At 33.9% G+C, this 12169-nt stretch overlaps 1 protein-coding gene across 1 annotated transcript; it reads right to left on the bottom strand.

Annotated features, from left to right (window-relative positions):
- Nucleotides 1-2176: 2176 nt before the first annotated feature.
- On the bottom strand, nt 2177-9266 carry LOC129896446 (uncharacterized). Its single transcript, XM_055972348.1, has 6 exons — nt 9128-9266; nt 8911-8998; nt 8444-8534; nt 4645-4729; nt 4261-4417; nt 2177-2957 (listed from the first exon to the last, which is right to left on the bottom strand). Exons 1-6 carry the CDS (start codon nt 9167-9169, stop codon nt 2842-2844), a joined length of 579 nt encoding a protein of 192 aa, XP_055828323.1. The 5' UTR covers nt 9170-9266; the 3' UTR covers nt 2177-2841.
- Between the last annotated feature and the right edge of the window lie 2903 nt (nt 9267-12169).

Raw genomic sequence — 12169 nt, 5'->3', positions numbered from 1 at the left:
ATTGTGTAGATAGGTCAATTTGTTTTCTTTTAGGTATATATACTATATGTTAGAATTTTCTTAGTGAAAATTCTGGCTCTGCCGGTACTGCTGGCAAGTCATGCTATTCATAGTGGCGGATCTAGATAAGGCTACTAACCCAATAGCTTTTGTTCAAATCTTGTGTATGTATTAAAATATACAAATATTCTAATGTGAAATCATTTATTATTACATATTAACTAGAGGTTATCGTAAGAACTCATAAAATTCAAATCCTAAAACCGTCCCTGGCTATTCACATATGGAAATATGAGTTTAGGATCAAATATTTGAACCATGTATTTGTAACTCTTATTGATAAAATATTTAGAGCTAAACAAACACACATAGGAAAGAAAAAAAAACTGAAATATCTATGCATATTTGACTGAAACTCTATTATTATTATTTACACATAAACTTTAAATTTTGAATTCACCTCTCATGAAAAGAAATTACAACTAAAAAAGCAAGGTACAACCTTATAATAATTATGTGGCAAAAAAAAAAGGAATACACAATCACTAGCTAGAAATAAGGTTCCAATGAGTTCAAGAACTAGAGCACATGTTAGCATTATTAGAGGGAAAGTATAAAAATGATAGGGAAGTTAAAGAATTAGGACACAAATTGAAGGGTGGTAAGTTAAACATTTTTTATTGAAAAATATTATATATATATATATACAAAATAACTCTAAGTATATAAGTCAAATTATTTTATATGTATATTAAATTTTGAGTATTGATCTTAATAAAATTTCTGATTTCGTCACTCACTTTATCAATTACAACTCGTGAAGATACACATGATATATAGTCAGTGGCAGAGTCAGAATTTTTATTAAGGGGATGAGGTTCAAAATATGAAAAAGTAAACATACGAAGAACTCAAAGGGGGTTCAACGTCTATTATATATACATAAAAATAATTTTAATCATATATAAACAAAGTAATTTTCCGTTAACGAGGATTCAGATGAACCCCTCGAACCTACCTAACTTCACCTAGCTTTTCAGTGGGGCTTAATTATTCTGACTAGAAACTTAAGCAAAGTGAGTTAAACCTTTATTAGAAATGATGTTGAAGGATTGTATCACGTTCATGCAAATCCTAAAGACATGAGAATTTTAGTGACCTTAATAATGAAGGCTAATTAAAAAAAAAAAATATTAGTAGTACATGATTTGGTTAGACTATTAATTTGGACCACCTTTGTATCCACGTATATCCGGGCGAAGTTAGGGGCATAAGGGGTTTATTTGAATATTTTTCCGCTTAAAAACTATATTGTATTTACATGTCAAAATTATTTCATGTATATTAGCCTGTTTGGATTGACTTATTTTTAAGTAGCTTATAAGTTGAAAACTGCTTATAAGTTAAAAAAAAAATAGGTGCAGACCACCTTTTTTTTTGACTTATAAGCTATTTTCAACTTATAAACTGCTTAAAATAAATTCATCCAAATAAACCCAACTATTTATTGGGGCTTATTTTAAATACAAAATGACTTTAATTTGGTCAGTCAAACACTCAAAAAAAGCTGAAAACAGCTTATAAGTCAATTCAAACGGCCTCTATATCAAAAGTTGAATTTCTTTGTCTCATCTGTGTGTTTAGTACTTCTTTGAATATTAAATCGCCTTAATAAAAATCACAGTTACATCATTGCACCAAGCTCTACACATTGGGGCTCAACTAAATTCACTGGCGTAATATTGCATGGCTCATTTTTAGGGGTGACACTCTCGACGGGATTTTTTTCATTTCCAACGGCTCAAACCCGAGACCTCCAATTAAGAATGACGCGATCTCAACCATCCCACCACAACTTATTTTGGTTCCCAAGTTCTACTTCTATCAACCTAACCATGCAACTTATTTCTATTTATATTCCATGGCTATTTTGTACTCCTATAATTAGCTTTCTTTTCAATCTAGAGTGGCATGCAAAATTAAGATTTAATAACTACAATTTACAAAGAGCATTTACTATTTGTTATCCAAATTAACCCATTAAAGAGATCTGCTTAACACACAAAATGACATTAGCTAGGTACCCTCTTTGAGCATCCATATTTAAAACATCAAAAAATGTTATTTAAAATTTAACCAATTTTGGCATATATCAAACTGCTCATGTTGTTATACTTTCTTGTTTCTTCTTTTTTCAGCCAAAAACCTAAATTTAGACATGATATCTAAGTTTGAACTGCATTCAAACCTTAGACCAATGGCTTCAAGTTTTGACTTTAGAAACAAAATGTCCCTAAAAAGATAAAAGTGTTTCGACCACAGGATTACATAATCAGTATAGGTGTTCTTGAATTTCTTGTTTGAGCTCATCATATGTTTACTGTGGACTTAGACGATACAAGTCCCAACTTCATCACAACTACCATGATCATAGCCGTCCCATTGGAATCAAAATCTTTAGTTGGATCGCTACCTTATGTGTGATACAAAACACCCAATCCACAAAAAATTAGCCATCAAGTTAGCATCTTTCTGTACAATGCTAATACAGAAGAAATTAAAGGAAGCTTCAAAATAGTTAGATTGTGACTAGTTAGAATTAGCCAGCAACGTGTTATATAAAAGATCGTCCCATTTTTTCTCTCTCGTCTTCAAAATTCCTCTCTCAGCAGCTGTTCTGAGCATTCTACGCTACAGTGTTCAAAGTGGCCTTCAAAGTGTTGGAGATTTTAAGGGAATCGGTGAAATATGCCACTTCTGGCATGCTTGTCTTCTTAAATAGTGCATCTCCGAAGGACAAAATAATGAAGGTAAGTTACTGGAAGATTCACCTATCAGATTCTAAGGCTTTTGCAGCACATCTGCTAAGATGGAACATATCTGTTCTCTCATAGCATCCCTGTTATTTGCATCGAGTGTAAAAACTCTAGCTCCTGGATGATTTTTCATCCTCGCAACTGCAAAAATCCAAAATCATGTTGGCTTATTTTTCCTTCGACAAGTACAAGAATGTTGGCTTATAAGTCCAACACTCAACTAAACAGAGAAAGTTCGGAGGTCAAAAGCAGCAAATAAATGACAAGAAAAAAAACAATATAGAAGATTTGTGAAAAATGACCAAGAAAAAAGGCGTAATACGTAGCTTATGCAGAGTGGTCAGGATAGCTTATATTGGTATATAAAATAGCAAACATAGATTTGGAGTTTTCATCCTTTGCTTCCGGCTTTAACGAAGATAAATAGTAAAAGAACAATTAGCATTTCCTGCAAAACCTTACTACTAAGCTGCGCAGACTCTTCATTTGTGGTGTCGCACCCATATCGACACGACACCGACACTAGTATGGGTGTGGGATACGTACCAGATCTGGTCAATCAACATTAGGTACTTTGACCAGAAAGGCACAAACTACGGAAAATTTAGAGTCATGATTTGGCATTTAAATTTTTCAAGACAAAAGCTACAGTAGATTTCTTGATGGCTACCTACAACTTGAAGATAAAAGTTACTGCACTCTTTCCACATAATGTCTCACAATTTAGGCATATTTTTATAGCTCTATTTTTAGAAATAGTGAGTTCCCACACCCGGAATTGATACTTGGATCCCTACCTCCGAATGTTAAAACTTAGATCATGAAGGACCCGTACCCATATAGAAAACCCGCTCCGAGTCCGAGCAATTTAATACTCCCTCTGTCCCAATTTATGTGGCACACTTTCCTTTTTAGTCCGTCCCAAAAAGAATGTCACCTTTCTATAATTATAAACAATTTAAGTTTAAAACTTTCATTTTACCCTTAATGAAATGATTTATACCCACACGAATGATCAAGGAGTGTTTTAGACCACATATTTCAAAAGTCTTCCTTTTTTTTAAGCATTGTGCCAAGCCAAACGGTGCCACATAAATTGGAAACGAGGGAATATTACTCTAAACCCTTGTATAAAATCTATGAGGCCCATATACCATTCTACATTAGAAGATATTTCTTCGACAAATCCCTAGTACATAGATAATTGGCTACCAATGTGATTAATTTGGATTTGGCGTGTACGATCACCAGGGTGATCACAACAAAATTAAGGTCCAGACTTGCACAAAGGCAAAACATACAGATAGAGGGGCTTTTGTCTACAGTGATGAAGACATGTCACACTATTATCTTCCTTTTTCAACAAAAGAATATAGATCAACTTGCAAGCTTACCTCATCTCTAAGTAATCATTTGCAACAAATACATATATATAGGAAAATACCTCCAGGTATATCTCGGCCTACTTTTGTAATGGGGATAGTAGCCAAGAGTGGGATATCAGATTGAAGGACCTTTAGTACAGCTGGAAAGAATGAGGAACTATAGAGCTCCATCTTCCCAATTTCATCGATGATGAAGAGATCAGTATCTTCCCTTACCTAACAAAATTATGAACCATCAAAATGGAAATATACAACGTACTACAGATCAGAAATTCTTTATTTATGTGATGAAGTAAAGATGAGACAAATTGAATGTTGTATAATTTGCAATCACGATTTAGTTTATTAAAGAAGAGACATGAACAAAAGTTATCGCTCAAAGCGAAGTACAACAATGTCAGGATAAGAGGCACTAAAATCCTTCTGAAAGAATACAAACCAACCTGCAACTCTGGCAACGCCAACGACTCAAATGATGCAACATCTACCCTGTATCTTCCCACGGTGGGCCATCTAAGAGACTGCGGGCTGCATGGCTAAAAGTGCTTCAGCAAAAATGAAACCATAACACCAAAATCATGCAATTATTGATGGGAACATAGTCAGATAATTTAAACATATAGCTTGACTAAACTAAAACCAACCTAAATATATAAGGCTATAACTTTTGACATTTTTGTATCACTTCATAGTAAATAACTATTTTTGTATCACCCGTGCTGCATATTATGATTCAAAGAGGATCTTGAGGATGATGCTATCAGGAACTAGCGACTTGAATCAAATTTGACATCATTCATCAGAGAGAAATTGAACTGGTAAATAAACAACGAATTATTCAGTCTACTCATTTCTCCCACAACTAAAAACAACAGATACAACAATAGAGAAAATAGGCTGAACACCCATCACATTAGTACTCTCCATTCATAAAATTCTCGTGGAATAATGCAATAACAGGCAAGAATTTCTTCTTCTTGCACTATATGCAAATTGTCGATATCAAAGAGCTGTATTTCAAAAAATAATATCAAAAGCTGGATCTCTTTCACCAGCAGAAACAATAGACATATTTCTTATCAAAGAGCTGTATTCTCAAAAAATAATATCAAAAGCTGGATCTCTTTCACCAGCAGAAACAATAAGAAATATGTTGAGACATAATTAATGAGGATCCAATACCATTTTCCCAGAGAAATGCATTTCCAGATAACTTGATGGAAAAAAACCTTCTAGAACAACTACCAAAAGAAAATAGGGGGAACCGCATTTCCTAGGCAAATAACATCTTCACAAGGTCAACAATCACATGAACTAGAATTTCTGGGACTTTGTCATGTTGAAGACGGCTTTGGAGAATAGTGGATAAATTTTTGTATATTGAAGGTAAGGTTCTCAGTCCTGTTGAGCATCCCATGTGGTTTTTTGACAGCTGCAAAAGGTCGAGGCGGGGACTCAGTAACTCTCGTCATTCATTTTGGTGATGGAGACATTGAGCAAGATAATGGACAGAGTGGTGGCAGAAGGTTCTTTGAAGTTCTACACGGCAAGTGTTAGGAGTAATGATAAGTTGGCGTCCATCTCTTGTTCGCAGATGATACCCTGATATTTTGTAACTGTAATGCTGAGGCACTCTATTTATCCTACCTGAGACAGGTCCTAATGTGGTTCCTAGTAGTTTCAAGGCTGAAAAATCAACCTAAAGATGTGTGAGATTGTATGAATGAGAGAAGTGGACAACATTAAGCAGTTAGCACATGTGTTCAACCACAGGATAAGAGCACTTCTAACAACTTATCTACGGGTAGCACTAGGAGCATCAAACAGGGTCCCTACAGTCTAGAATATTGTGATTAAAAGAATGAGACGAGATGAGAGGGGTAAGAAAAGGTATTTGACCAAAGTGGTTAAGGAAGTCTTTTTTGACAAAGGTACCAAGTTTGTATATAAATCTTCAGCACTAAGGCAGGGATCCCAAAAATTTACATCACAGAGCTGCATACAACTGAGTAGACTCAGCAACCCTAGACAGGAAAATTTATCTAGAGGTCCTATGTCATCTTACAAGGATCCTAAGATGTCTATAATGGCTATAGGATCATCTATATACTCAGAACTACACCCCAATAGCAAAAAGTGAAGATGCAGTTCATTTTAATCCTATGTAAAGGGCTAGTGATACTTTCAAAACATCTTGAGTTTCTCTCCTTCCAAACGGTCCACCATATCACTGCTGGGACAATTCTCCATATGTTTTTGTCTGTACTGCCACTACCCTCATTATTTCAGCTTACTAGAGCCTGACCTACTCTTTCAAGCATAGTCCACCTTATGCCCCTGAAGCTAGTAAACAGGTTCCATGGCTGACCAACCACTTTAAAGTGTAGAAACAGCTGGTTGATGATCTCTGCCTGTTGCTCACATAAGTATTAAGGTTGGTCAGCCATGAGGGCTTATTTATTTTTCTTATAGTGGTGCTGTTCGGACCAATTTGCGAAGACCTCGACTACTCCATCGAATACCTACTACCTCCCACTAGCACAAATACCGAATAACTTATCCATCAAGGCTTAGGCAGATGGAATATGTGAGTTTTGCACTCACTTCATTGACTACTAGTTACAAATTAGAGTATGCCTTTTATTTTTTATTAACTTTTGGAAACCAATGAGATTCAAGCTAGTAGGTGTCCTTAAGACACCATACTCTTGTCTAGGTTCTCCATTTCTTTTTCTACTCTTTAGTTTTTTTATATGGTTTTTCCCCACATCACTAAATTATTAATTCGTCAGAAGAAAATGCTACAGACACACTATATTTCAAAGTCTCAACTTGATATCAAAATCAAAGTTTCTTTATTTCTTCCTCAACTGAGTTCACTCCCCACAATCTTCCCTTGTATTCTGCATATCTTTCCAACATTAAAGGCTTGAACCAATTGAATTTACCTACCCAAACCTATGTTGCTCGGACCCTTCAAAAGTATCAACGGGTGCGTGTCGGATTCTCCAAAAGTAGTGGATTTTTGGAGAATCTGACACGGGTGTGGCATCAAAATTGAAGAGTCCGCACAACTTAGACCCAAACAACCTCACAGAATTTTGTTCACTATAAAAAGTCAATACCTCATCTTCTTGATGGATGGTTCCATTCCTGCCCATCGCCCACTCATGATGAGTATTTCTGGACCCAGAATAGCATTATCACCCTTGACTGGATTAATACTAGTCTCTCGACCCTTGTTCTTGACTTCTCTGTGAAACCTTCAAAGGATTGAAAAACCAGTCACAAAAAATGTTGTGACTCCAAACCATAAAAGGATCACCCCTCTCATAACACTTCTGTTTCTGGGCTTAATGGCCATCATTCGTAATCTGGAAGCCTCTACTGCTAACTGACTAAGCACATATCAGTGCAACTACCTTGGATTACTTATCTCCTCAAACTGCTTATTAGCATATACTCTTACACAAAATGGACTTTCTATAGTCTCTCACAACTTTTCTTCTAACAATCCATTATACAAGGTTCAAATGGTGGAAGGGTCAAAGAAAGAATAACAAGGGTTATAATGGCAGGAATCATTGACAATATTCTCCTAATCCTTCTTATACCCTTTTTTGACATCGGTTTGTTATGCAAGAACAGTTCACCTTCAAGTGATGGTGTTCTTGGCCGTTCATACTTCCAACCTCAGAAAACAGCACCAATCTCTTTCCATTTTAACCATATTGCTTTGAATGTCGGAATATGTTTAATCATACTTTTTATGTCCACTCTCTAGACCAAGTCTTATTGAAGTCATGATTTTAGAGGAGGTTCAACAACCTGTTTGTTACCCACAAATTCCAATCCTCATTTAGCTAATAACCCAATTTTCTCATCATCTACCTCTCATTACAGCAGTTCATCTCGAGTCATGAACAGCAACAGCAACCTTCTCCAATTGTCTCCACAAACACTTCTATATCTTTCTTTCTTTTTTTCAATCGACGAATTCCTGTTTCAGCTATGTTAATTGAAGATAAAAGGTCCAACCCTCCACCCCTCTTCACAGTTCACATAAATTCCTGACTTGGTTCAACAGTAAGCATTTCTTACCTCTACCTTGTGTCAGACACTTCTCTTGCAAATGTTTTAACTCAAGAAACAATCTATCCTCTATTGAGCTCAAATGGTTGTTTACCAATCCATTCAAAAGTTAAATTACAAAAAAAATAGAGGAAAAGAAGAAAACTTCACCTCGAGATTTTGTTAGAAGCAAGAAGCCCTTTACGTCCATCAAGTGTCACAACCTCAAATCCAATCCTCTCAGTTCCTTCTCTAATCTCACCTTCACCAAAATCAGATAAAGAAATAAGAATTTCCCACAAAGCCAAATCAGCATTTGAAGTTTATGAGTTCTGGGATTCTTTCAAAATTAATAATTTGCATATATTCAATAAATCAAAGCTACTACAGAACGTCTAATCAAAGGGCTAGCTCCTCCGCCACCCCAAATCAATGGCGAAATCAGAATTTCCAACAAGGGGTTCAAAATATGAAGTAAAAACACAGAAAGGCCAAAAGGATTCAACAAAAAGTAATTTTAACGATGTATAAACAGTGTAATTTCCCGTTAGATGAAATCCTCGACCTTACCTAGTTCCGTCCATGCCCCAAATATACCGGAATAAAATAGAAGGGATACAGAGAAATTTTACACATACGAGTGTAGAAACCTTGAACTTTCAAATTGGGATTTGAATTTCTGAGACCTTCAAGTACTCTGACTATCAAAGTTGTCTTACCAATACCCTGGAAAAAAAAAAGACCAAATCAATGTCAGATTTTTTTTTTACACAAAGAAGAGATGGGTCTGAGAGTTTAGTGCATTGGAAGTGAGCAAAAAATGGTGATCGAAAGAGGATAAGAAAGAGAGCATACAGCAGGGCCAGTGGCAAGGAAGCATTTTCCGGCAGCTGCCATTTTCTCGCCGGAGTTCTTTTTTCTCACCGGAAATTTAATAGTTTACAGACGACGGTTCAAAGTCTCCACATTTCGAACCGGGAAAAGCCGAGCCAGACCCCCCAAATAAATGATTGGTATTTTCGGAATTAGTTATTATTCAGAATAAAATAATATATAAATTTCTTTATAATTTATACATGTATTTATTATGTGGATTTTTTAAATTGTCAATCAAATGTCGTATTAATTTTATACATGAATAATTATTTTTAAACCACCTACTAAACGTCGCATAAGTTATATGAAAAAATACTACATAAATAACTTATAACTTATACATATATTTATTATGCGGATTTTTTAAATTATCAATTAAATTTCATATAAATTTTATAGATAAACTACCTACTAAACGTCGTATAAATTATATGAGAAATAATAAATGAATAACTTGAATGAAATGAATTTGACTAATCTTAAAACACTTGCCTTTATTCCATCTTAATAAATTTTAGTGTTAATCAAAATGACTGATTTCTCCAACAAATAATTTAGAAATTAATTAAATTAAGTCAGAGCTATATCCAATTGCCATGGAAAAAAAACAGAATACAATCTATTAATAAAAGGTGAATTTTCAGATAGAGATAGTAAATGGGTGAGTTAGGTCAAATTCAAGCAGATCAAAACAGGTCAAAACTTCTTAATAACTTTAGCTCATGAAATGTAATTAAAAAAAAAGGTTGTTATTTAACAAGATAACACATGAAGAAAATCTACAATACACTATTCTCGATGCTCTAGATTCTACTTTGGAATTCATTACTTGAAACTCTACTTATTAAATTATAAAATTATATTTTAAGATTATATTTGGTATGTTATGACATTATCTAATGATGCGATGTTGAACTAACGGCCAACAGGAAATGAACCCATCTACCAAACAGGTATGATAGAAATAGAAATAATTCATCGGTGGCTTTTTAAAGTTAGCGTCAATTTTTACTTAGATATTTTAACTAGGCTTTGTTTATTTTAGATATTCCATGTCACGCCTCGATGTGTCATTTTGACACTTTTTTCACAATTTTCTGTTGACCAAACGTGTCCACATGGATTAAAGGTCCAATTAGGTCATGTCATTTCATTTTATTAAAGAGAAAATTAACGTTCATACAAATTAAATGGTTTTGACCAATTAAAAAAAGATTTCCCCTCGAACCCCTCATCCCCCTCCCCTGTCATCTTCTCTATCAAATTAAACTTCTCACTACAACACAATCATCTTCTTTTACAAATTTCTCCATTTTCATTCACATAGTTATCTTCTCCGACATATTCTTCTATTTTCATGGTCTTTTCCGCAAAACCCATTCGATTTCATCGTCTTCTTCACCGCATCTTTCTCTCATTTCTTCATTTAATTTGGTATTTAGACATGTAAATATGAAATTTGAGAAGTTATTATGCAGATTATTTTTTTCTTTTGTTTTTATACTTAATTTTACTCTCCGTTGCTTAAAAAAAAAGGAGTTAAGATTATTATTTCTATCTTTCTTTTTACAATTTCTTTCTCAACGTGAGGTCAAATATTTATAATGTATTGTGCTCAACAATTTTAACATTATGTTTTCCCATCCAAATAATAGAAAAAGTCTGAAAATTGGAATGAAGTCCAAAAATTCTCGAGGGAGAAAATATAAGAAGAGTACTGGCTGAAAAATGAGGAAGAAGAGAGAAAAAATAAAATAAAATAGGTTAAATATGCTTCACACGCGCCATTAATGAGTGCATCAGACTCACTTTGCCACATCAACAAAAAGTATCAAAATAACACAACAGAGCATGAAATGAGGTGGTTAAAATGAACAAAGTCTAGTTGAGGTGTTTAAATGAAAGTTGGCGTCAACTTTAAGAAATCACCGATGAGTTCAGTCATAGAAATAGCAGTAATTAAGAATAATAATAACAATAATCATGGGACATAACAGGAACCAACTATCCCAGTGAAAAAACTCTCCCAATAGTTATAATTTTTATAATGACGACCATTTATCACAACAATATCATATAGCAAAGTTCAAAGATAATAATTAACTCTTCAATTTCATGGTCAGTAGATTCTTTTCAAAGCTGACCACTTATATTTTAAGTACAGATCACTTAATTATTAACAGTGTAAAGACCATGAAAATGAAACCTAAAACAGCTTTTGTATGTTGAACAAATAGTGTTTAGTAAATTTTGAATGAAATTTTTATTAAAAAATTGGCAAAGAAGTTTATTAGATTTTTAAATTCTAATTTTCAAATATTATTAAATTCTCAAATCAAACTCAAACCAGCTTTTAGGTTTTTGAATTACAACCCACAATTTTTTTTCGAATGAAATAAATATTCCAAACAACTTTTAAAGCTCAAATTTTTAATAATTCAAAATCTATAAGAAAAAGGAACTTAATGGCAGACCAAATGAGCTGGACCTGGAATTCTCAACGCCACCAAAACGATTTTAAAAAAATGGATCTGTTAGCAATTGATAATCAAAACATTATTATATAGGTCCCACGTTAATTAGTACCAAAATATTACTATCATTAGTACATCAATCAATAAAGATATAAACCTCATCTAAGATGGATGACTACAATTTTGAAATTTCCAATTGTCCAAACACATAACATGACAACAAAAATGGACGACTTCACACAGACGAAAGAAATACACATCGTTTTACACACTAGCCGAACATGTAGGTCCAACAACAGCCACTGAACATTATTTATAACATTCAATAACAAAAGACGACTTGGAATGCTAAACCATTTTTATCCAACTGAATCAACAAAATATAGATGGTCAGATATTTTTCACAATCTAGAAGGGGATGATGATGATGATAGCTGATCCAAGCATCACATCCCATAGAAAAATAGAGAGCTATCCCACGAAAGGTATTTATACAATCAAGCTACACAACTATAGCAGCAGTAGACTAATCAAAAGAAAAGACAAA

The sequence above is a fragment of the Solanum dulcamara genome, chromosome 7, assembly GCF_947179165.1.
Source record: "Solanum dulcamara chromosome 7, daSolDulc1.2, whole genome shotgun sequence".
In the NCBI taxonomy this organism is placed as follows: Eukaryota; Viridiplantae; Streptophyta; class Magnoliopsida; order Solanales; family Solanaceae; genus Solanum; species Solanum dulcamara.
The sequence above is the reverse complement of the archived record's forward strand: the minus strand, read 5'-3'. Positions and strand labels throughout refer to the sequence as shown.